Source organism: Myzus persicae, unplaced genomic scaffold (assembly GCF_001856785.1).
Source record: "Myzus persicae strain clone G006 unplaced genomic scaffold, MPER_G0061.0, whole genome shotgun sequence".
Lineage (NCBI taxonomy): Eukaryota > Metazoa > Arthropoda > Insecta > Hemiptera > Aphididae > Myzus > Myzus persicae.
Genome location: NW_019104163.1, coordinates 98,064 through 126,026, shown reverse-complemented (window position 1 = coordinate 126,026; position 27,963 = coordinate 98,064). Strand labels below are relative to the sequence as shown.

The window sequence follows — 27,963 nt, the reverse complement described above, 5'->3', positions numbered from 1 at the left end:
AAATGAGCGGGATTCGGCCGCGGAGACGTCACAAAGTATTCACGCCGCAAATCGCCGGTGGTACACGGTCACGGCCGCATCATTGTCGTCGTCTGTCGTCATCAGCCACAAGCAAGTGCAGCCCAACCGTCGGCAGGAGACCCGATGAGAGCCGCAACGATCCTGGCCGCCCTGGCCTGCCTACTCGAGGTTTGGGCCGATTACGATATTATTGTTTTACATAGTATAGATTCGTTTTTTTTTTTTTTTTATTCTACTGCGCCGTTACGGTACGGATTTCGGTAGCGACGATTAGCTACGTTTTACGTTTGATTGTTGTTGCTCGTGTGTTGTATTGTTGTTTTTGCGGTATAACGATTTAGTAAAAGATTTACCGAAGTAAATTCTGTTGAATCGACCTCGAATTATTTAAAAACACAATTTTTACTTACAAACGTTTGCATAAGGATTTAATACAATTATTTTATAAAATACCTACTCAAAGTCACCTTTAGACTTATTTGTATGATTCAATACCTGCGGCAGCTAGTGAATAAAATACTATAAATCAAATTTCTAAAAAAAAAAAAAATTATTAATTATAATAAAGTATGAATAGAATATGTTTGGAATCAATCGATTTCTAGATATAAAATACAAAAAAAAAAAAATTACCCGCTAAAAAAAAATATTTAATTAAAGAACAAATTTCATTAAATGTATCCATGGCGTTAATTAAACTTAGTAAAAAATAATGTATTAATGTGTGTAATATATTATATTCATAAATAATAATCAATATCAATTACTCAAATTGAACTTAAACACCGCCATGTGTTTGAAAATAACAATTTAATTTTTAAATTCAAAACCCCATTGTATGTTATAATCTTATAATCTATTTAAGTTTGGTTGATTCGTTAATCATGTTATAATTAAATTGTTGGTTTACCATTGTTAAATACCTTTTTAATTTCTAAAATATTTATTCTATACCTATATGTATTAATAGTTATTTATTTTTCATTAAATTTGCTTTTATGAATCGTTATACAGAACACGTACATAGTTAACTATACCAAAACAGCGTAACGATATTTAAGTGTATCGATATAAAAAAAAATAAACGTTAGTTGAATGAAATAATATATCTCAAAATTAAATGACTGTAAAAAAGGTGGCAAAAAAAGGGTTAGTAATGTTTAGTTATTTCGTCTAAATATTTGTTCTAAAATCATTTAAAATAAATATTTTTAAAAATTAAAAACTAGAATGATCAATTCATTAATATATTATAATTATTTTACTCAGTATATTCCACCTTATATGTTTGCGTTTCTTAGTTTAAAAACTCAACGAGGTTTTTAACTTTAGATTCTAAGTGGAGTGATAAATGTATTGATTTTACAATGGTTACGTGTTTTACATATCATTTTTATTTCTTTTATCCGTCTTGTGATTTTTGAGTTTTGAAATAGTTATAATCCTACAATCTTCAACTTATAATATCCAGGGGGTTTCTTGTAGTGAATTGGACCTAGTTGGTAGCCTGTAGGTACTTTCAGGAGGTAGAAAATTTACTTTTATTAATCATTGGGAAAAACTAGAAAAAGTTACGGTAAAACGAAAATTGAGTATTGATACAATACCCATTTTCTAGACATGATACTAAAATTGTCTCTTTTGAAATATTAATGAACATTTAAAATTTGTTTTCCTTTAAATTCTGATCAAAATGTTTATACTCTTTCAAAAAGCTTGAAAATTTAATTCGAAATTCACGGTTTATTGTTTTCATTTAAGTTTAAAAAAATTGAGAGTAAATCCACATTCATTTTGTAGTTCAAATTTTTACAAAAGTCGTCAAATTTTATAAAAATTTGATGATTATTCTGTAATTAATGCATTCAGTTTTTAACATCGATACTTATTAGTTATAATACTTGAAAATATAATACAAGATTTCACATAAGTTGGTCTTGCTAGAATTTTAGAGTTAATTGAAGCTTAACTTTTTTTTTAAATTCTAGTATTATTCCCATACATTTTTCATAAGTCAATGTGCTACAAAGTTTAAAATTTTAGCACATGGATTGTTATAATTGAAAGAAATATTAGTCCAGTACTTGGTCATTTAAAACAATAAATAAGTATAAATAATTTTCACAATGACTTGAATCATCATTTTGTACAATAATATAAAAAATGTTCAAAATATTTAGATTAATTTTAAGAACTATGCAATATTGACTTATAAGTAACAATAATGTGTAATATAATATTATAATAATTAATAATATAATAAAATATTGTGATATTTTTAGCGTTTATGCCAATATAGAAATAAATTTCTAACAGTAATTACTAATTAATATAAATTAATTAAACAACATGCTTAAAAATTGAGGTAGGACGTCGCCGCTGAGAATGTTGATTTTATATGTTATGATTTATCATTGAATTCAAATGCAACACATCCGTAATGACCGTATTATAATACAATACATCGTATGTTAAAGCTGTAATAATGTCCTTGTATATGACATGATAGACTCAAAATATACTATACAACAGAGTGACTCCATCAGTATTTAAAAGTATTATCTTAAATCAAAATAAAATACAAATTCTCCAAATAAGACTCAAAAAAAGTTATTTTTAAACAATACATTTTTAAAAAATATTTAATTTATCATATTAAATGATATTAAGAAATTAAGAAATTTTAAATATATTGAATTTGGTGAAAATATTTTTGAAAAGTATTATTTTTAATCATAGGTAGTCTATATTATTTTATTACGATTTCAAAACTTATGCATAGATGCTCTATTAAATTATTATTACATTTTCTAGGGTAATTAGCGTTTCGGAAATACTATTTAATATAAAAATACAATTTAGGGAACACTAAATTTCTCGGCTGGATTTTATTGGAATAATTTTTTTTACAAGCTAATATATAAATACACATTTTCAGATGAATTTCAAATTTTTTACACTATCGGCACGAGTATGATCAATAGAACTAGCATTTTTTCAAATGGCAATTCGTATTGTTGATACCAAATTCGGAAAGACTGATTTTTTAAGTCATTTTAACCCTTTAACCATGGCTCTAAAACCAAAATTGACTGAATGAGAGCCATTTCAGTTTTAATAAATAATACACTTTTACGGTTCATTAAAATGCATAAAACCATTTATAATTATTTATTATTGGTTACTATTTAAATATTTGTACGTGTTATAAACAAGATTAATATAATATGGGTATAAAATCGTAGTTGCGTGTACCTAACCACACAGAAAATCAAATATAATGTCAGCAACTAATGAAGCATGTCTACAACATTTTCAATTATGCATCGACAATCACTGAGCAAACTTTCAACAATTTATTTAATTCATTGTGTAATTATAAAATAGCTGTTGTCTGTTGTAATTGATTTTTAATAAATAATTGTATACCCATTAACCATATTATGTTAATATTGTTTATAACACTTAAAAAAATTCGTACAAATATTCAAAAAGTAACCAATAATAAATAATTATAAATGGTTTTGTGCATTTAAAGAATCGTAAAAATGTATTATTTATTAACATTTAAATGGCTCTTATTCAGTCAATTTTGGTTTTAAAAAAATGATTAATAGATCAAAATGGCTTAAAAATACCGGTTGCCATTTTAAAAAATGCAAGTTTTACTCACATACGCGTACCGAGAGGGTTAAAAATACGACATTTTACTGAAATGTGTACTTATATACTTTTAACCTGTAAAAAAAATCGATTTATTTCTATATAATCCGGCCGAGAAATACAGTGTTCCCTAAATTGACGAACACACTGTACTCGTATATCTTATTTTTGTTTTATTAACCAATAACCAATATTGTATATTAATATTTGTGTATACATACTTGTAGTTTAATTTAGATGGAATATTTTTATAAATTATATTCAATTAGAAGTATTAAATGTACATATACCTAATCATTTAACATAAACCATTGTCTCTAATTTGATTTTTTATACTTCTGGTGGCTTAGAAATTTAATTTATAAAATATTTAAGTAGGTATTAAACAATAATTCATTTTTTTAAATTATTATTTAATAAAACGGTGTATAATATTATATATTCTGTATTAAACTCGTATTCTTGGTACATTATTATTTTGTTTTTAAAATTTTTCAAACTAAGTTTATTTAAATTTTAAATTTTTAAACTTATTAGTATCATCTAATAATTTATGGATTCAAAAGAAGATAAATTACGACTTTGTAGGATTGCATTTAAAATTAAGTAATTAATTAAAACTACAAAATTCTAGTAACACAAAGTAAAGAACTTTAAGTTGTAGAATAATGAATTGTAATTAAAATATGCTAAGAATTCATTATATACACCGTTTATAGAAATGGATTACCTCGCTTAAATTCTTCCAGTCTTATTATGGTTACAATAAATATGACATACCATTCGTACAAACATTATCATAGTACCTACCGCCCTACCAACTTCTTTATAATAGTATAATACATTTATTTCACAGTGCTTCAAAAAAAAAATAATCTAAAATCACTATGAAAATAATAACTTAAATACAAATATTTATTCACTTATTTAATTTATAATAAGGGTTCTGATTAAAAAAGAATGGTTTTGAAATAAGTACAATAGTAATAAAATATAAAATATAGAATTAATTTGAAATCTTCCGGATAAATATTTTTATTGTATTGTGATCGAGAAGGAATATTAATTAAAAATTTCTCTGCGGGACTGCAACATTGTCGTTTTAGACGCTTATTAGATACATTAGTGCCGGGTTGTACAAACAATCATTAAATATTTAATGAATCAAAAGTGAGCTTATGGTCCCTTAAACATGATTTGGTGATCCATGATTGGTCCATTAATTTAGCCATTTTTTTTTATGCAAACCCGCATAGGAACTTTTAGGAGATCTGAAACTCATCAGCAAACAGAAAACCATTTGAGTGATATTTTAACTATGTCTGTTTAGCAGTTTCTTTAATTCTTTTAAGTTTTATATTTTAAGATATAAATGAATTATTTTTATAAGACGTAAAACGAAGCTTTTAAATATTAGGTATTCTTCGAATTCTTGACTGAAAAATTCGAATCTTAATCAAATTGAACATTTAACCAATACCCCATAATTGAATCTCATAGGATCAGACTGGTTCGCTTGGTAATTTTTACATATTTATTTGATTACTTTTTCTCTTAAGAGGTACATTAAGAAGTGGAATTTAAGTTGTATAGAATTATGAATTTGGATTGTAGGTATATAAACAAATACAAGGACAAAAATTTAAAAACTACAGCATATTATAAAAATACTTCAAGACTATTTTCATACGAAATTACTACACATAATAATATGCTTTATCATAGCATTTTGTAGTTCTTCATATCATAAATATGGTACAAAAAGTTTAACTTATGCCTTTCATAAAGGCATTTGATATTCTTTTAAATATTAATTTAGAGTAATCTCAAAAAGCATCAAGTTTATAGTATAACATTTCGTAACGACTTGTATAGGTTATTTTTATGACAATATGGCGTTGTTATGTACAACCATATAATAGGCATAATAGTTAAACCACTAAAATCGTTAATTTTCAATTGAAATTTCTTGTAAAAGTGTTAAGCAATAAACACACATCTGATTTTATAATATATATAAGAACTGTATTCGGTTGGAAAACTTGAAATATAAATCAGACGTGGTAGTACATATGCTTCTTCTTATTCGTTCCTACGTACCTACCATAAAAACTAACTGCCTCAGTTGCAAGCTGTGGAGTAGTCATTTAATCGATTATGTTTATTCGACCGGGTACGAACACAATCTAGAGGGATAAAAAAATAAAAAATAAATAATGGGCTCCAATATTATATACTTTAAAAATTAGATTTTCAATCGTATCTGACGATTTTAGATTTTTCGATTTACCAAGGGTTCTTCAGTCTTTGGAAGTATAATATTTCTATTAGTATTTGATCAGAAGATTAAAAATATTGTTTCGGCCAAAACCCGAAGTAACATCATTTATAAATATAATTCAATAACTATAGAGGTATAGCGTACCCCATATATTTTCTCTCCTTTTCCAATTCTCGAAATAATTTATGTCTGTAACTGCATGTGTCAGTCGGTTACTTATTTGCCGACGCTTAACCCTAGTCCTAAACTCTTACCGTCGAACTTACTTTTCCTTTTTTGAGGTAAATAATTAATTTAGTTTTCGAATTCAAAGTTTCTCCATTCTTAACTTTTAGGCGATTCTTTATGACTCGAACATTTCAATTATTACTTACCTATTAATAAATTAATAGTTATTATAATATATTTGAATAATCAAAAGTATATTAGACCAGAACATAATCGTTGGAATTTCGATTTCGGTACTTCAATATTTTTAAATACATTCTCCGCAATCATCATTCATTAAAATCAAAAATTATATCTACTTAAAATGTATAGTAGAAATGTAGGTATCGTTTGTGAAACAAAAGTTCATATCTGCATGAGTCATTTCTTAAATATAATTCAAAAAATTATTTACTTATTTTATATTTCGAATTAAGCATAAGTATCTAATAGAAAATCCCAAAAATCAGAATACTTGATAAACATCGTTTTAGAAAGAAAATGGGGTGAGCTTTGTAAATTCCCTCTGTGTTTATAATTTACTAGCTGCCCGATCTCCCTCCGGAAGAAATTATTTTTTTATAATTTAATTTAAAAACATAAGACTATTTTTTGTCTATACAAATAATACAACGGTTATAAAATAAAAAAAAAAATAAAAAAAAAAGAAACAAACATCGTTATCGGTGAATATATGAAAATAATTGGTAATTAGTTAATTATTATTATTATTATAATGGGGGTTCAAAACCGGTTTCCTTCGTCTCCAAAATCAAGTTAGATTCTTATGTATATAGATAAATGTAATTATACATAAGTAATATTTATAACAATAAAAAAACAAATATATTGTCAAAAATATTATATACAAATTAAAACATCATAAATTGTATTACAATACGTCACTTTTTCATGCTAAACGTGATTATAATCTTTAATTAGTGTACTGCAATTTACAATAATAAGATTGGTCGATAAAACAATAATCAAAGAAGGTATATAATTTTAATATTGTTATAAAAAAAGCAAACAACTAAATAGGTATGTGCTTTATACTATACCAATAATGTACAAGATTTAAATAGGGTATATAAATCATCTAATCTAAAAAATAAAAATATATTTAAGATTTCAATTAGAAATCACGTAATACACGTTAAGTAAAAAAAAAAGTGATTATAATTAAAGAAGAGTAGAAAGAATAGAGAGAGAAATTATAAAGAGTCTAGTTCAAATATTTTGGTGCAATTAAAATTAATGTATTGTAAAATGTGAAATTAATTTAATTGTTTAACCCCAAACTAATAATAACGTTTTTATTCTGGATGATAAAATACACACTTTTTTTAAAAGTTATTAACAAAAATTATATTAAAAATATGAATAAAGCATGTAGAATGTGTTTGTTGAATAAAAAATTAAAAAATGTATATTTAAATGAAAACTATGGGACGTCATTTATAAACTCCAAGAAGATGAATTTTATTGAAAAAAAAGTATTTTGATTATTTTCTACAGTTGTATTGAAAAGTAAGTACTTAAGCAGTAGAGCTAAAACAGTTTATTATATTTTTGACACTTTTATGTGACAATTTAATACCAAGTAATACTTAAATTTATGTAAATAAACAGTTAGATATATGCGAGACATGAGTATTGATAATGATATTTAATTTATTTATTTATTGACAATTATGTAAAAACAATTTACTGCGCAAATAAAATTGTACATCAAGCTTTTTTAAAACAAAAAATACTTGTTTTTATCGATTGATTGCATATTAAACCTATTTTAATAATAATTCAAATTTATCTTTAATATTTTGTTGTATCAGGTTTATTAATTATTTTTATAAAATGCTAATTAATAAATTGAGAATTAAAAAGGGGAAAAATAAGTTACAGCTTTGTAGTACCGTAGGAATTTAGTATACCTCGTAATTTAGAATAATTAACTGCAATGGATGTGTTTAATTTTAATTTAATGATAAATCGTTGCATACGAAAAACGATTCAAAGTGAAGACGATCTGTCAGTCTATATTACTAAGGATATTTTATAGTAAATTTATAATTTATATTAAGTATTGTTAGACATTTATCATAAAAAAAACCAAATATTCAAAGGTTCATAGACAATAATAATAGCTCAAAAAGCGTCAAAATAATGTTTTTTTTATTTTTTTCATAATAAACAGAAAATGCTCATTTAAATAATTCACAAAATTTTCAATTATCTAAGGGTAATTTGTTTTAGAGTTACACCAAAAAACAAAACTGATTTCTTCAAAAAATTGTTTTGCATAAAATTCCAGTTCATCCTTTTGGTAGGTAATTTAATTTTTGTTTTTTTTCCGGATTATTTTGAAACATACTGGGAATATTCAATTTTTACCTCTTAAAAGTATCAACTAGATCCAATTTACTATCAGAAACCATACTCAACGTTGAAAATCCAAGCTTTTTTTCTGCTACTTCTCGTGTATTCAGATGCAAAGAAAAAAAACCACACATCATAGTAAAATCAATACATTCACCGCTGCACTCAGAATCTGAAATATATAAACAGATAAAGATATCTCCCCAAGTACTACTCATTATGAAAAATATTTGTTATAATGGAAGAGAAAAGGACAAACCAAAGCATATAATAATATTATAGCCAGTTTATGCAACTCCGTATCGTTCTCATTTTATGAAATGGACGAACAAAAGACAATTTCTGGTATATTTCAAATCCATATAAAACACCAATATTATATATTATATACATATATACAACTTTTTTTATAATAATCAATTTTAAAATAAATCAGAAAATGTAAAAACATTAAAAATAAAGACATTAATTGTTTTCAATGAAATCGACAGGAGATTCTATTGCTGACAAATTAGCTCATATAGTTCTGCCTGTACCTATAGGATATTCAATGAGGGTATCTGTACGAAAAAATCAATTAAAAGGGCAATTAATTCATGGTGTTGTGGGACCGATTTAAATCGTGTCACATTTATAGAACAGGCTGTAATCAATATATTTTTTATAACCTTACGTTTAATTTAGAATTTCAACAAACTATGCACCAATTTTTTAATTAAATATTTATTTTAACACACAAATATCACATAATACAATTGTTCCATATTAAATCTGTAATATCAATCCGAACAAAGTTTTTACCTTTAGTTGAGAAACTATACATTTCATCTACACATAAAACGCTTCGAGATCATAATATTGTGTAAATACGTATGACAATGTATCGCCAAACTGAAAAAAATCTTTAATAGATGTAAAAAAGTAAAACACATACCCAAGTATTATTTTATAACATAAAAAAAATTAATTAATTTTTTTTTGTATTCGCACAATACCTGTTATCAAATTTAGATGACAACTTATAAAAAATATTTGACATAGCGAAGTGAGAAATTTATGTTTAATGGATAACAACAACAAAATAATACAATTAAATATGATAAAATAATATGTGATGTTATAATTTAACAGGGTAGTTTTTTACTAATATTGGGAAACTCATAACAAGAAATTTATCTCATCTATGACATGTAAAAAACTGTGGATCTACAACGAACAATATACAAATAAAAAGAAGACATTATTGTAAAATCAATACATTTCTCAATGCTCCTAGAATCTAAAACTTTTAAAATATTAGAATAAATATGAAAAATATTCCCAAAGGATAATGTTAAGAATTTTTTTGAATATTCTTAAATTGAAAATCTACAACAAGTGTGCCTTTTGATGTGAAAGTTATTTTAAAAAGAGAGTATGAATAGATCTAAGATACGAAACTCGACGTCAGCAATTCCATTTGAATGAGAAGCTAACCATCATATTTCGGCGAACAAAAATACGATAAATGGAAATTATATACGTATGTGTATCAGTCGAGTCCTAATATACATACGAGTAGCATATTATATAAAATACAGAAATGGTATCTATAAACTTACTTTGAATAATAAATTCGTCGTTTCACACTGTCATACTTACAAACATATGTAGGTACATAGTTCGCACTTCGTTTCACTATGCCAATCAATTGATCTCATGTTTTCTATAAAATGTTTAAAAATAATATTATTTACAAATTACATAATATCATACTAAACCATAAATTATGTAATATTATTATATTTTGCAATTTTTAATAGCAACACCAGCATTGTTATTATAAATAGTAGTATTCGATGTAAGAGTCTAAAAAATATTTCCATACGTTAAAAAAAGAACGTCACACGTCTAAACAATTTACACTCAATCTTGACTGTAATACCATGTAATGTGCAACTTACATACTTTAAAGTGACCACGACTGGGGAAGCAGATGACCCGCTCTTTTATGGTCAAGGAATGTAACCCCTCTGTAATCATTTTTACGTTGTAATAACGTTCAAGTGATAAAAAAAATAAAAACGGACCCTAAAGAAACGTAATATTGGCCCAAGGTTGACACATGGGTTTGGTATATGGTTTTCGTGATAAATGAAAGTTTTGGGAAGCTCACAATGCAAGTTTAGGATTTATCTGGGGCCTTTGAAAGCAAAAAACTAATATTGTCTATCATATAATATGTGGAGGTTATGTTATGGCAGGTCTCGCATACATTCCCGTTCAATTTAAACAAGAGGAATGTAGCTTCTCTGGCCCGAACCGGACAGTTACCAGAATACAAACGATCGCTGGCTTCGTTGGCCAAGAGTGGACAGTTACCTGAAAAATTGGTTCAAGAGAAACGAATGTTGGACGTATTGGAACAAGCAAGCGATGCAAACTCAAAGGCTATTCACGACCAAAAGAACCGGGTAATGGAGGTACTGTGCAAATCAATTTTTCATTTTATTTTTAATAATATTAGAAAAAATATTCGTATCGATGATTCATCGTAAATCAAATAACATTGAAACCTGTAGGTAGCGTAGTTATTGACTTTTGATTTACAACTAGTGTCAAATATAATATAACGTTATTGTTTGATAAATAAAAAATTACCATTAGATGCAATTTATTTGTGAAAGCGATGTATCAAAACATTTTATACAAATGTTATTGAATCGTGCAGCATAACTGCTTGATATAATATGGTATTCAGACTTTTGACACCAGAGACATTTGACACCCAACAGTTTTATTGAGATCAGACTTTCGACACCCGATATTTTTAGACCCCGGACAATGGACACACTGGCGAGTGACGATGAAGGTTTTCTTGTAGTATGCAGAATTGTTGCCATCGCGAAAATAAATAATAAATTATGTAAGGGCATACAATAAAATGTAGAATCAAAAAATTAAGAAAGACTCAAAATATATGTAAAACTTTACAATTTAGTACAAATTCTGAATTAATTAAATTAATTATCATTACATATTATCAAACATTACATTTTAATATTTTTCATTATTTTATTTTTATTGTGCCTTTATATTATTAATATTAATTGTTTTAAAATAATATAAACAAAATCATTTTGGTGAAAATAATAATTGTGTTATATGCAAAAATTCGAGGTTTCAAAAGTCCTATTATCAGTTGGTGTCAATGTCAAATGTCTAATGTTAATATAAAATGTATCACATACTGAAAAAAAACGTTTTAGTAATTTTGATACCGCATATTTTTCTTTTATTGATGTACTTAGTATTGTAGCCTCCTCTTTAAATGGGCCCCAGAAATACATACATACCTGCATTTGGCATGTATGACTTACTGGTGATGCAATCTGTCGTCCAAAAATAATAACGTAATACAACTTAATAAACAAAGTTATCAATAAAGTTTCAGGTTTTTCAAAAAATGTTGAGGGATTATGTATAATTATTAAATTATGTTCAATAAATAGGAACTTTTGATATGTATATTTAATGTTTATAATATTTATCAAATATTTTTTTATGATTATGTTTTTATATACCTGCTCCATGTAGTATAATTAATTTGAATAGATATTACAGTTCGCAGTAAATAGGTAATGTGATATGCATCACAGGAAACACCAATAACATATACTTCTTATCAAGGTTTTATTTTCAAATTGTAATTATTAATTTATTAAGTGTAGGAATAATAATATTATTATTTATTTTAAATTATTGATATGTGTGTTTGGATTTCGAAGGAGATGAAAAATTTGGCTCTAACTGGGATGTCAAAAAGACAAGCAGCAACCGAGCCTGATTTCCGCGACGAGTTTAAATCAGACTTGCGAAGCATATTGGACCAATTTTTGGAAAAGTTTGGAACGCCATATGATCCAGAAAAGGTAGAGCTGTTCTTGACCAACATGGCGGACGAAGTATTTGAAAACCATGGTGTAGTTTCATTAGACCACATCCGATTCTTGATCGAGACTGGTTACTTCCAACCGGAAATGCGTGAAGAAGACGATGTAAAACCAGCCGATGGAGATTCGTCGCCAGACGACTATATCGCTAAACGTTTCATGGCTTCGCTAGCTCGGACTGATAACATGCCATTTTGGTACAACAGCCCGAGGTACGTCGCCAAGCGGTACATTTCTTCATTGCTGAGACAGGGGAGACTGCCTTACGGATTCCAACCCACCACGGAGTCGTCTGCGAAAAACCAAGACTGGAACTTACAAGATGGCCAAAAACCCAAGAGGGGTGACCCGACGTTTCAAAATAACGAAGAGTTTATACCTGTGATGCAAGGTAGCAAAAGCTTGCAGAGCATTATCGATGACTTGACACAAGAACCGATGCAGAAAAGATACTTAGGTGAGTTCATCTATATCTTATTAAATCTGAATCAATGACGACATTGTAATTAACAAATTATGGTCTGTAGTATTAATGTGTTGCACATTTATAAACGTAAATAAATAATTTCAAACAAAAGCGATCAATACGGGGACGACATTAATTGGACAATAACACTAAAAATGGTAGGAATTTTTGTTATCCAAAGAATGTAGAACTGGGAACATGTAAATTAAAAAATTAGAAACTAAACCCACTGGGTTTTTTGTTTGATTGTTCATTGTTGTAATCCGTAATGAAACAGTAAAATTTTTTTTTTTTAACTCATTTGCCTAACATCCAGGTCGTATTTTATTTGTCACATATTTCAGTATATTTGTATGCAGTTTTCTTATTTTCATTAACAATGGAATTTAATCTAATACACATGAACGCATACAAGAACCATGATATACGAATATACTTGTGCGACATAATTGTATTTGTTTGATTCCCATTGAGTATACGCTTAGTATGTGAATTCCTATAGTAATGAGAAAGCCTCTTGCCCGAGGTTTTCGAGTAAATCTAGTTTACAGTCTGTCGGGTATGACAATGAATTGAACTCTGATAATGCTTTTATCTTTGCTTGAGTACGAAAAACTTTCGTTATCTACCAAACACATATGGTAACGAATTTTAGATCGCCAAAATGGTTACCTATCTAATGGCAGACACTTAGGTATAAAGTCGCACTAAAGAAATAAGTAGATAGTACCTTAGAGATAATTATAATAATATTGTTTAGCTATAGATCAAAGAATAAATAAGTGACGAGTAATAACAGTATCAGGCCATCCAACGGTCATCATCAGAGTTCATCTCGTTGTTAATAGACGTTTTAAGTATTCGTAATTTGCATGTGCTTTCGTATCTAGTCTATTAGTCTGTAACATAGAGTAAAGTATAATCTCAATACAATATTGTGTATTAGCATTGAGTATAAACTATAGAAGTCAACAATTATATTCAATAGTACAAGTTTATAGAGGTTACGATGTACATCTATTGCACTTATAATGTTTATAAACACTATTATTACGAATGTAATACTTACGTAAACAATGTAAAATGTTTTCACTTTTATTGAATTATTCTGTAATGCTTTCAAAATATATATTTATTTATTATTTTATTACGCGTTTATTTAACTAAATATGTGTATAATGCATATACAATTATTTCTTCAACCCATTACATCATGACATGAAAAAACGTAATTAGTATCAAACACATTTATTATTATTTTACCCATTTCAAAATATAGGTAAAATAAAATACATATTAATGAGTCCTAAAAAATACTTAGGTGATTTAAAACATATTTTACAACTATTTTTGACTTATTTTACACTCATACAAACATTACAATTATAAAATTGTAACCATTTGTAATCCACATAATATTATACTTAAAATAATAATTAGTATGAACCTTAAGCTAATAGTTTTTGTTTTTTATTGTAGAAACTCAAACATACAAACTATATTAATATACTATGTACAAATTTGTCCAGCATACAAAATTAATTTTGACCTATGATTGCTGTTTAAGATATTGAACTAAATACTAATACATAGGTATTTCACAAAATTATAGATAACTTTATTGAAGTTATAACGTATTATATGATATTTAAAAATGTATATTTTATTTAATAATAGTCTTGAATTAAAATTACACATACAGTTTAGAGTTAGGTTAAGATTACACGCTCTTACACTAATTTAAAGTACCTTATTATTTTGAAGTTGAAAACTTGAAAATATTAATTAAATGATCAATTTTAAAATAGATCATTAGTTCTTCTTACATTTTTTATGAATAATTAATACATTGCTTTTTTTGAAGCAAACTATATAAGTATAGGTAATTTGGTATACAGTACATAGTACTTATCTATATGTACTTATCTAATTTATTGCTACCGCCTGAAAAATATTCAAGTTCATATAAATCGATTACAAATTGTTATTATTTCCTCAAAATATAAAAATGTTTAAATAACTAGGAAGGATGCAAATGTTTTTCAGTGCATTAATCATTGTATACATTAGGTACAGGTAACACTTATATTCGATTGCTCATACAACAATGTACACACAAAATACCTTTTAAGATATAGGGTGTTTTTTGGTGCATAATAATTAATAATGTATCATAGACATTTTGAATTTGTATATACCTACTTCAGTACTTCATAGATACGATTGTATGAACTTTTTTTGATATATTGTTCATAAACAATGTGAAATGAGTATGAATTCCCAGATTTCATAATTGAATATTATTATTGGTAAGTAGGAATAACGCTTGTTTATGGAATATTACATTATATTAGACGCGGATAATAGGAGACGAATTGAAGTTGTTTTATAACAATGACATTTTTATATTAGATTTTTCACGAGGTAAAATAAAATCGGAAAAAAATCGTAAAACTCTTCGATAAAATGCAATAAAGTTACAAAGCTTAACATTAAACACACCGCTGTGTTATTAGTCGGGATTAATATCTTGGAAATCAGGTTAAGATTTGTCGGACGACGTTTCGCTCATTAATGAAATAATACTTATATTTCGCTATTTTTATCTCGGCGTACCTACCTACTTTTCCTTTAAAATGGACAGTTGGCGAATTATTGACAACTCAATGAATTTTGTAACCGAATAGGGGATAATTGAGGAAATTATATTTATAGTATAAAGTGTACAAAGTCAATGACTGGAATGGTTTCGAATCAAGCTTTTTCGTACGTATCAAATAATATAATAAATGTATTTATATAACTCAATAAAAAAACCAACTTAATATAAATCATATATATAATATATTATATTAGGTATGTATATGTATAATATTATGTTTACCTGTTTACCTTTTGTAAAAATATGATTGTGACGTTCTATGTAGTATATTATAATGATTGAGTGCTGTGTTTGTTATTTATATTTTTTTGCGGTAACCGTCTACATGGATTTATGGTTAATGGTTGCCGGAAAATAAATATGTAGTTTGAATTTCAATGTGATAATATTGCGATTTACGTGTATTGTAGTCTTTGTGTGTACCTATAATCATACGCAATTTATTATACTCTATTAGCCTCATATATTTCCTCTTCTTAATACCTACCTTCCTACCTACCTATATAACGTTTATCATAGTGCCGTGCGTGTGTGTGTGTGTGTGTGTGTGTGTGTGGTAGAGATTTGTTTTTGTTGTGTCGCGTGTGATGTCGCGTTTTCGCCGTATTTACATGTGCATTCTATGGAGTAGTGGTATTTTTGAACAGCGCATCATTATGATAATAATATATCTAATTAAATAATAATAAGATATCTCTATCGTAACATTGATTTGCAAGACCTGCACAACGTTTATAGAAACAGTCAACCGTGTGCATTCTCGATATTTTGTACTGTCGTGTGCGCCGGCGACTGGTTCCCAATGTCGTGATCGTGCGTGTACGTGTGTGTGTGTGTGTGTGTGTGCGTGCAGGTGCGTTGTCGCGCAGCGGTTGGATGCCCAGAGGATTCGCTTCGACGTCTTCCCGGTCACCCGCCTCGTATCATTCGTTCGGCAGCACCGGCCAGGGGAGCTACGGCAAGAGGCACTTGGCCGCGCTCGCTCGACTCGGCTGGCTGCCGTCGTTTAGGAACCCTCATTCGTTTTACATGCGTAACGGCAGAGGGTCGTCGTTCCAGTGCGACATAAACAAGAGGACCTCCGCCGCAGTCTCCGAGTAAGAGCAACGAATGTTTATATTGTGTTGAACGGTATATGATATTGACGCACATGTGCCTATGCATGTGCGTGTGTGTGTGAGTTGTGTCCTCTAAACGAGGTACACTTTTACCGGGAGTCCACACTTTTTTAGTTCAAATCGAAAGCCTTTTTTTGCGCATCGTTTGAACTGAGAGGTCGAAATTTGTGCTTTCGAATTTCTCGATATGCACTTCCGTTGGGTGTTTCTATAGGAAAATGGTTTTACGCTTTGACGTAATTCCGAAATTTATTAGTGTAGTATCATATAATAAGGCCAACGATTGTTCGTATTTTCCGTTATTAATGTTAAGTTATTTCCACAAGGTGTATCTATATTTTAATACTAACTATCAAGTCACGAATCCCAAAGTGTATAGTCCGTCTGACCTATTTTAGATTATTGTGATGTGACAACTGACGATGACATCATATTGATTTTACGGCAATGTGGTTTATTTTATTTTTTGAAAAACACATTGAGTAAACATTAGGTGGATAATAGTGGGTTTAATATTTAATATGGTTCAAAGGTTTCTTGTGGTGACGAATACATTAATACGCTTTAAGGAATTGGCGTCGAATGCAATCATTGCTAAATGTTATATTTATATTTATTTTCATCATATTGCAGCAAAACAGCGTTTAAGTGTTTAGTAAACACCTACATTTCGGTTTACCCTTGATATTACTATTATATTTTATGGGAATCTATTTTATTACCTAAATATTTTAATAGTAGTTACATCCATGATTTATTTTATATAAAATTATTACTTATTACACAACAAATAACTTTTGCACTTAAGCTACTGTCAAATTATTTACTTATCAAATCCCATAACAATATACAGTACCTAGTAGAGTAAAATACATTCGCTACGGGTTTATTTATTGTATTAAAATTGCATAAACAGGTCGCCGTGTTACGAAAGTAGTGAACATAATTTACAACTAAAATAACATATTATCATTGGCCTATTTTTTGTGTATAATTCTAGATTTATTGCTTAAAAATCCAATATTTTTTACTATCAATTATTGAAGTATTTATTTATATTAATTAATCTATTAATAATTACTATTAGACATCAGCTGTAAACGGCCACAGCTCAAAAAAACAAAATTATATTTTGATTTTATGTTTTTATTTGATAATGTGATTATTGCTTCATCGTTTGTCATAATACTATGAAAAATATTTATTGAATTTCTTGTTTGATATTTATACATAATTAACTTGCTGATTAAGACAATAGTAAAAATAATGAGTAAAATATTTTGTCTTAATTGTGTTTTAAATGTCAATTATGAATTATTATTCTATTAACTAATACCTAAGTAAAAACTAAATTCCGAAATGATTCTTTAAATATTTATTTAAAGGCAGTAGGTAGGAATTAAATAATTAAATATCTACAACCATACTATAAGCAATGTCTATATATAATATCTCGTATAAATACTTTCTTTGTTTCTCAAATTCGCATATTTTTAATTTTTAAATCGCTTTTAAAATACAATATTATAAAACTAAATTTAATAATGACATTCTTTTAAAGTACTACACAACTTAACGAAAAGCTGGGTTTAAATTCTGAATTCTAATTAATGTTTCTTTGAAGCTATAGTTTCATAAAAAGTTTTACAAAAATGTATAAACTTTGGAAATTCAACTTCGACTAAAATTGATAGTAATTTAGTTAGAATACAAACAAATTATTCATAATAGTAACTAATTTATACATATTTTGCTTTTTTTGTTTTTTTTTTTTATTGGTTGTAAATTGAAACGTTTTCATAAACAAATTAATGGAAATCGGTGGGTCTAAGTATATTTTAACTACAAGTGGGTTATTGGCCCGATACAAAAATAATATCGTTATTATAATATAACTCTTACCTACCTTTATCGATGATTGATATGTTATTTGAGATATCCATATGCAACAATTCGATTAGTACATTCTTTTTTAAATAACTAAAATCTATGAAACTACTGTTGAAACTTACATTTATTATTGTAGTCAAGAAAAAAAATGATTTGCTAGGGCATCAAACATCATAAACATGTGACGGCCAAAACTGCTATTTGACAAGGGTTTTAAAACCTCTAATACACGTGCGGTGTAGTGATTTTGTGGATAACATGTGACAGATTGATAACTATAATTTATCATATAATAAATAATATTAGGTACTGTACGCCCGTCGAGACATGTAATTTAGATGTTTTTGTATAAACATGCTGACATTCACGATATTTTAAACGGAGACATACCACGTTGACGTACTGACCCACGAGAAAGTTTTGATGGATAGATATGGCTCGCTCGTCAGAGATATATAGATGGATCATATTGCTCACAGAGTCTATATAAGACCATGAGTAATAATATGCAACCCTTAGGTTTTTCTACCCTAAAGTAATTTTTTTTTCTCTTGTCGTCCTTTAATAAACTAGTGCGTGTAATCCTCTACGGCAACCACATAGAAAAATATTACTTACGGACACAGACCATATATTTCCTCCATAAGAGAATCTTTTACGGGGAGAGGAAATAAGGGGTATGCCCAGCTACAACTTTTCTTTAATTATAACTATACCGTAATTAATATTTGTTGCTTCGCTATTATTGATTCTGTGATGGCATAACATTATACTGTAAGCTATGTGTACTGTGAACTTATCAGGTCAATTCTGGAGTTCGCCGTTGTTATTTGGGATGAAAGTGATAGAAGCCAGATTGGTAAGGTATGATAAAAGTTTTTAGGTTTCATGGCTTTTATTTTGTAAATTAATCATACCCAACATTATTAAACACTGGTATTGAATAAACTAGGTTTAGATTTTATAGACGATTGACAATTTTTTTAATACCAGAAATTCAAAAGGAAAGCTTATTAAAAGATCAGTGGACTGTCCCGAGATACTTAGCCAAGTTAGTTTCAAAACTCTATTTTTTCAGTCTAAATGGTTTTACTTATCTTTCATTTATTCCATTTAAGCCTCCCGCAACCGACCAATGTATAGAACGATGTGTATTGCCAATAACTGCACATTTTAGTGTATATTTTTATTGTACAGTTTAATATTTTTTACTGCTAACGTTATCTGTATTTTGGACAGTGACCAGTTCTGTAATAAAACAAATAAATATATTATAAGTATCAGTAACCACTGCTAATGATAGTGATACGTGGTGCATTTCTATAATAATAAACGAATAAATATTATAGCATGATTAATAACATTAAATATATTAGCTATATAATACCGACAGAGACATTAACACGACGTTTCTACGATAATTTAATTCAAGTGCATTGCACTTGAGAAAATATTCCTTAGGGACGTTAGGAGCAAGCGCGTTCAGGATTCAACAGTGTGGCTACTATTAATAGTATGCCTGCGATGATTATCTAATATAAGTAATAATTATATTATAAGATCCGATACCTACATAGGTACCCATAAATAGTACCCCGTTTCGCACCAGTAACCCGGTAACCGTGACCGTTGTTATTATTATCTTAACGCAATTTTTATTTTTTCAGACACTGTCCTAGGTAAACAAAAACCGAAACTTCACGATAATCCCGCATAACATAATATTATATTGGGAGTATTATTGTGAGAAAGGTGTACCTGTAGGTCATAATGTGCGTACAATCACCTGTAAAACGTCATCGTCATGGACACGGACTTAAGTATAGATTGGGAGGGCTGATCTGCCTGTTTCTGCTACTCTATCGTCGGGTTTGATATCGACGACGATAATAATAATATATTACATCATATTTCTATTATCGCCTGGACGCAATAATGACGTGGGCACTTCCGGCGAAATGCAATGATATATTGCACACGTCGTAGTACTCGAGCCAGTCCGCGATCAAGCTCGTATATATTTCTCCATCCGCAGTTGAGCAGTTCAAAAGATAATAATCATATTATTTACGAAACTGCTCTGCGGGGAATGACAACAACAATAACAGCAGCGCCTGCAACCTGCGATTGATGGGGAGGGGGGAAGGGGGGGGACAAGTAGATGATATTTTCTGGGGGCCGGTGAAAATTCTTCTACAGGCGTTAAACGACAACAAATGAATTTCATATGATTTAATCGATAATATTATGTTATATTGCGATGTATAAAGTAACGTAAATAATAATACAATTATACGATAAAATGAGCGCAGTAAGCTAACAACAATATAAAAACTATTGTTCGGCCGACGAAACGTCGTCGTCTCCGCCCATTGCCGGATTCGCACGTTTCGCACCAGACTCTGATAGATATTTCATAATATTATACACGTATTTGAGTGTACAACATAATATATATGTTTGGGGTGCAAAAATGACGGCTGGTAAAATGTTTTCGTCCAAATGGCGGCCCGGCGACTCTCGCGCGTTATGACCAACACACACGTGCTTCCCACAGTCAAGTTATGGCCGGCAAAGCATAACATTATTGTACATATACAACTGTACAGTTTTATTGTTGTGTTTGAGGTATTTTTTTTTCTCTCTCACTCTCTCGACTCCGACGTGACCATCGCACAACACAATAATATAAGCAGCGTGCACAATATGTGTTCTCTGCAGTTGTTCGGCCCACTCGCGTGTCAAAAGATTTATCGTTTTTCTGGTTGTTTTTTTTTTTCGTCCCCTCAAAGCTCCGACAAAGTTCGCCGGAAACCAAAACGTGTGAATGCCCAAATCAGCTCGCGACGACTACACGCCTATTATAATGCGCGATTACAATATTAATATATTAATATTGCGCGATACGCACTCAAATGAAAAATCGCTCACACATAAATCGTGGACGCGTTCGTCGGTTATAAGTTTTGATTACATTTCATGATAACCGTATTCGCGTGTTGGTTGCTGCTGTTGCTTGCTGCTAGCCCCGAGAATTATTATTGATATTTCTAACTTTTCATATCTATAATTGAATCTTTTCGACCACATCGTTCTGCGACTAAACCAATTTGTTCACGCTAAACAGCATTAGTATTATCGTGAATAGGTGTTTTCAGTTTAGCGTCTGTTTGCAGAATAGTTGCGCGCCTATAATTAATAATGTGAAGAATCTAAAAACAAACTTGCTAAACAAATCTAATTTAAATATTATGAGACACGCGCTATAGTATGCTATCTTGTGATAAATATACGAACAATTAACGAAGTGCATTGTTGATGCGTTGGTGTTGTACAATTTTCACCACGAGTGTATTTAAATATGATCGATATAGATTTTAATATGAGTTATCGTTTATTCTATTCATTTGAATGAGGTTCTTGTTGTCATTGGGTGGCTAATTTTTTTGTGTGTGTCTCATGAGAAAGTACTAGTACTGGTGAAATCTTATATTTAATAACGATAAATGTAGGAATAATAATAATATAAAAATGTGTATGTAATAAACCAGTAAGCAGTTGATAATCTGTAGCACCTGATATACTTGAATAATAATAATAAGAGTATAAAGCGAGGGATAAAATATCACACAATTTTGAACTTTCGTCAACACTGGTTGTTTGTCCTAAAATGTATTAAATCTCGTTTGTAAAAGTCTGTGAAAAATCATTCAGGGTTTGACCAAACTATCTTGTATATCTTAGGTTTTTCCGAAATCAATTGGTTTCCAAATTTCGGACATTTACAGACAGCAGTCGGTGAAACCTATGATTTACTGGTTTGATCATAAAAGTCGTTGTATTATGTTTATCGACGGTATTGAATTATCGGCTGAGGATAATAATTAATAATTGTATTATAATAATATAGTTTATACTATAACAATATACTATAACAATATACTCGACATTCGTGGTATTATACAATATAGTGATTAAAAGCTCAGTGGGACGAAAAACAGTGTTTAAATAATTAAATGTTTAATAATGATACCATGTTTTCTTTTTACTGAAATATCGGTTTACCATTAATGCATACCGGTATACGTCATAATAATGTTTACATAACAAAAACAACATAGAATCATTTTACAACGACCAGAAATGGCAGAGGCGACGCTGGAGGGTGGCGAAAGTAGAAGAATCGGAAGTACCTATACATTATTTTCGATTTCCCGTCAATATCATATAACATATGCATAGTATAATATAATTTATATTATTACCTTCTATACGAAGATCAAGCTGGCAGCAGTGCGAGGCAAATAATCTATAGGTACACACTTTCCTACGGACCGATAAACATTTTTCAGCGAATAGTGAATACCTGAACAATATTATATATATGAGCACATTACGCCCATCCTAACAAATAACAATGGTGGCTGCCTTTGAAGGTCTATTATATAAAGGTCATTATTTTGGTCCAATAACGGAATGCTTAATGGGAACTTTTGTTTTTTTTTAAATACTATACCATTCTTTTAAGTTTTAATCAACTCGAATCTAAATGTTCAATCGGGTACATACCTATTATATTTTAATCCGTATAGCTGCAAGTAAATATAATTAAATATTACTTTGGTTGCAGTCGTTGCAAATATAGATAAAAATTCAACGATAAAATCGTAAGCAATTGGCATAATTGTGGAAAAAAATTGAGTATTAAAAATGAAATTAGACGACAGACAAGCCAGAATGGCCTCATTGTGAGAAATGTGTGGTACCTGTAGACATCTATATATTGGTGTTAGACAAAACGGCGGAACTTGATTATAATTTTATAATTGGGGGATGAGGTGACCGAGTGGTCTGACGCGTCCGCTGCGACGCAGCCGGTCGCGGTTCGATCCTCGGCTACCGGGCGGCATTTTTCTCCGGACAAGTTGCGGTGACCGGAGAACAAGTGCTGCCATCCCCCACCCCCGGGGCATGGCAGAAACCTACGGGTGCCCCATTCGAAATTCTGCCAAAAACAAACACACACGTGTTCCCCCCTACCGTTCCAAAAAATATACAATACAAACTACAATACAAATCCTACTACAGCTAATGGCCTCAGTTGCCGAAGCTTAAGTTCAATAAAAAAAAAAAAATTTTATAATTTTTAATTGTATGTATTTTCTTATGCAGCATTAAAATTATTGTTCTTCTTCGTCGATCCTTCAAAAATTAGTATTCTTCTTATTTAGTTTGTTATTTCTGAAATATACGAATACAGTGAAACCTCCCTTAAAAGGCACCTCTAAATAGCGGACGTTTTAATGGGAACGGGGACATTTTCACCATTTGTATATAGAAAAACCTCTAAACAACGCATACTTTTATGGTAATTTAATTTTTGACTTTGACAATTTTTATCATTATTTATTATCAGTATATATTAATAACTATAATATAGTACCTACATAGTTTTCTATGAATGCAATAAAAAATAATTTAAAACCGGTATGAGCATAGACCATGTCTTATGCTGCTATAACAGCATAGTAAAACAGAATAAAGAATTAAATTAAGTTATGTTGTAGATAAACTTTCGATTGTTATTCTTTCTTAGACAAACTATTGATAATTACCATCACCACTCAAACTCGATTTCAGGCCAAGTGCATTTAAAAGTGATCCAAGATTTTTTTGTACACTCGTTCTGTTTGCAAAATATTTAGTCACGAAGCGAAGAATTTTTTAAAGACCTTAGCTTTAAGACCAATATGCATTTCACTTGTTTGTGATTTTGTGAATCCAAAGTACAGCACTGATGAATTAAATAATTAATTTCGAGTTATGTATTATGTTCAATGCGATAAAAGTTAATGCAGATGGCATCTTCAACAACGATTTGTTCTTGTCATCAATACTTAACCTATATATATTAACAAACTTTTACTTTTTCGAAATTTTCGTTCTTTTATCATTTTAACTTTTGCTCAATGTATTTAGTTCGAAATAATACTTTTCAGACTGTTTGACAAGTGTGAACAGCCTGTCACTTGTCAGCTTGAAAGCACACCAAAATCCATTTACTATTCTTATTCATCTCCTCAAACGTAGTTGAACTTATTTTATTTATTATCCTCACTATAAATAATATATAATATTTAATATAAAAATCATTAACCTCGTATTATGGGAACAAAATTTTATTATTTTTTTTTACAATTTGCGTAACAATTTTTACGACAAATAATTTGAATCCAGTATTGTCTAGTATTTTCTTTTAAATTTTAACTACAATTTTTATTAAAAAAACTTTTACCTAAATCAAAGTTCAAAATTCGTATTATAAATATTAGGTAGGTACACAGTTTGTGCAAAAAAAAAAGCAATAATGAGTTTCTTTTATACAAGAATTGAATTTATGTTCACAGTTTCAGCTTATGTATTCTGCAACATATGAAACTTCAAGCTGTAAGCTTATTAGGTAGGGGTACTGACTATATATTGCTTCAGAATATGCTTAGTATTAATTAAACATCTATGATTTTTCACATTAATGTTATTTATTTTAAATAGGTATTTATTATTTTGTGTGGTACAGTGGTTTTTATATTTTCAATTAAATAAACTAAATCTCATTCTTACTTTAAGGGAAAAAAATAATATTAAATACAAATTATAAAAGCAGAGCACCTACAGACTTCAATAAAAATGTCATCTAATAAATAATAATTGAATCGTCTGGCGAACACTTCGCTGAAAAAAATTGAGATAACGTCTGATTATAAACAAAATGTTTGGACCTAACGTTTATCATTACTTTAATAATCCACTCGGACTCGATGATAATATACTAAATACTCACAATTTATTATGAAAATATTTCTCAATTAACAAACCAAATATGTTTAAACAATCAAATATTGAGTACATTTTGTTTTCGCTCACTATGCACCATAACATGTTTTTTGGAATGTATAAAATGTATGTTTGGCATAGCTGTAGTAGCACCTATGACGATTGGTAGTTCAGTTTATTTTGTGAACGATATTCACCTCTGACAAAATAAAATATGTGTGCGTAATTGAAAATAAAAGCTGCTTATTGGGTAATTACCTACTTCAACCCTCATTTGTTTAAGAATTGTTTTGAATTTCTATACGAAAATATGTAAAACACGCTGTTCCGGAACGGTGTTTTATTATCTCTCGTCGTTAAGCAAAAATAATGATAAAATTACGCAGGTACTAGGTTTAAGAATTTATATTATAATATTATACAATATGTTTATGTATAAAAAAACGTATAAAAACTTTTTCTTTGTGTAAAGCGATATTCAAAACGAGAGATTATATGTATTATACATTTTAAAATACTTATTATTTATTAAGCTGATATTTATGAACACTTCTGAGCATGGACATATTATTTCGAAGAACCATATTATAATAGATAAGTATAATAGGTACTACAAAAGTAAGATATTGTCGTTTGGAGCTTAAATAAAAGAAAGGCTACCTATGTAAAAATTGGAGGGAGGAGGGTGGGTGGGTTAAGACGCCAAACGGAATCCGCATACGTCTCGAATGATACCTTTTAATTTTTAATTTTTATTAGTTCAAATCCAACTTAAAAACAACTATATTTATTTCCACGGTTGCAGGTGGAAATCAAACAATTTAAAAAAAACAATTCCATTCATATTATGTGGGTACTAAGTAGTAAAGTTTTTCTAAAATGATTTTTTTTTATCTCATTTTTTTATTATGGACATTTATGAATAGGTGCGTTAAACTGTACTGCGTTTTATTAATTTCAGTTTTAAGTTTTTAAATTTAAATTTTAGATTTTGAGCAGAGCGGCGAATGTATAAATTTTACAACGATGAGTGTTTTATTTATTTTGTTTCTTTCGTCATCTTTGGGAGCAGTAAAACAGTAGGTAAAAGTGCTTCGATTTTCTACTCCAGCGTCTTTTCTGGCAGGAAAGTGAATCTAATTGGTATTTTTGTGGGGATGTCAAAAGTAATATATTAGGCTCTTTTTGAGTTGTGTATAGCCATGACAATTTTTCGATTTTTTTAAAGTTTTTTTTCAATCATTGTCGAATAATATTTATTTTATTATATTTTGCCAATCTTTATTATTTTCGATGACAAGATACACTCTATTCCTGTACTGTACAGCAGAGCGGTGTCCAATACTTTTCCTTTTTTTAAATTTTACTTAAGTGTGTCGATTTAGAACGAGGTGCACTAGTAGGTAATATATCTGTTTTTGGTTCACTTTGAGTTTATCCTATATTTAAGCTCCAGCAGACATTTTCATGGTTACCGAGTACAAATCCGCTAACTTAATTTAGACGTTATATTTTCGACTGTACGTTTATATAAAACGATTTACAAGGTAAAGTGAAAATTAAAAGAACGTGGAGAGAGTTTTACAAAGTCTTAGTGGCTGTCACGGCGGATTGAATTACTTATTAGGCACTGTTACAGTCGCCACTTTTACCTTTTGGATGTTTTCGCAGGATTATTACCCATTTATAACAATATACCTAGTACGAACTTAGGCCGACACTATTATCAATGTTTCAACGTGGTTGTTTTGTACGGTTTCCAGCGGGGACATCGAGAATACTGAGCGGCCACTTGAAGAACTCGGGTGGGACCACCAGCAGCCGTCGGCAGCAACAGAACAGGCGCAAACAGACGACGGGATGAAGACCAAGAGGTACCTGCTACTGCCGGCCGTGGACAACATATTGTTGCGCAGACAGTACCCTCATTTAGCGACAAATAAAATTTAATTTAACACTAAGTTACACGCTTCGCCGACGTATATAATACTATACGAACGTAATGTTTTAATAATAATACATAATATATATTAATATAACGTCATAATATTTACCTTGTTGTATCAAACATAATACTTATATTCATCACTCGTCCGGTATGGCGGCTGCACACTGTTGGTAAGACACTATAAATTGTGCACGATACACCGAACGAGTAAGTACAATAATCGACAAAACCTTTTTATTGGAATTTCTCAAATTATAAGACAATAACTGTGTGTGTTTCTTAAATTAAATTATCGTACGTAAAACATATAATAATAATACTATGTAATGTCTATGTGTTGACATATTATTTAGCTTTTGCCACGTTTAAAAAGAAAAAAAGGATTAACATTTATAAATACTAGAAAATTACAATTCCCTATATTGTAGACTTTTATCCTCTATTATATTGAACATAATATAAAAATAAAGTTATTTTAAGTGTAACATAAACGACGTGTATTAATTATTTATGTGCCTATTATAATAGGCACTTGTATACAGTGTTTTTATTTTGAATAGGC

General features: G+C 29.2%; 1 protein-coding gene across 2 annotated transcripts; it reads left to right on the top strand.

Annotated features, from left to right (window-relative positions):
- LOC111039487 lies at window positions 1–27,613 on the top strand. Of its 2 annotated transcripts, XM_022323025.1 has the most exons (5): window positions 1–189; window positions 10,795–11,013; window positions 12,319–12,940; window positions 16,465–16,708; window positions 27,217–27,613. In XM_022323025.1, the coding sequence occupies exons 1-5, from the start codon at window positions 145–147 to the stop codon at window positions 27,401–27,403; spliced, it is 1,317 nt and encodes a 438-aa protein (XP_022178717.1). In that variant the 5' UTR covers window positions 1–144; the 3' UTR covers window positions 27,404–27,613. The 2 variants fall into 2 exon arrangements, with proteins under 2 accessions (XP_022178717.1, XP_022178718.1); XM_022323026.1 differs by lacking the exon at window positions 16,465–16,708 and having other exon boundaries at window positions 6–189; window positions 27,217–27,435.
- Window positions 27,614–27,963: the final 350 nt, after the last annotated feature.

Bases quoted from the DNA above. Each gene is read 5' to 3' on its own strand.
- LOC111039487 (XM_022323025.1), top strand. From the start codon at position 145: ATGAGAGCCGCAACGATCCTGGCCGCCCTGGCCTGCCTACTCGAG. The intron at 11,014-12,318 runs GTACTGTGCAAA...TGGATTTCGAAG, and splicing joins AAAAGAACCGGGTAATGGAG to GAGATGAAAAATTTGGCTCT. The intron at 16,709-27,216 runs GTAAGAGCAACG...TACGGTTTCCAG, and splicing joins ACCTCCGCCGCAGTCTCCGA to CGGGGACATCGAGAATACTG.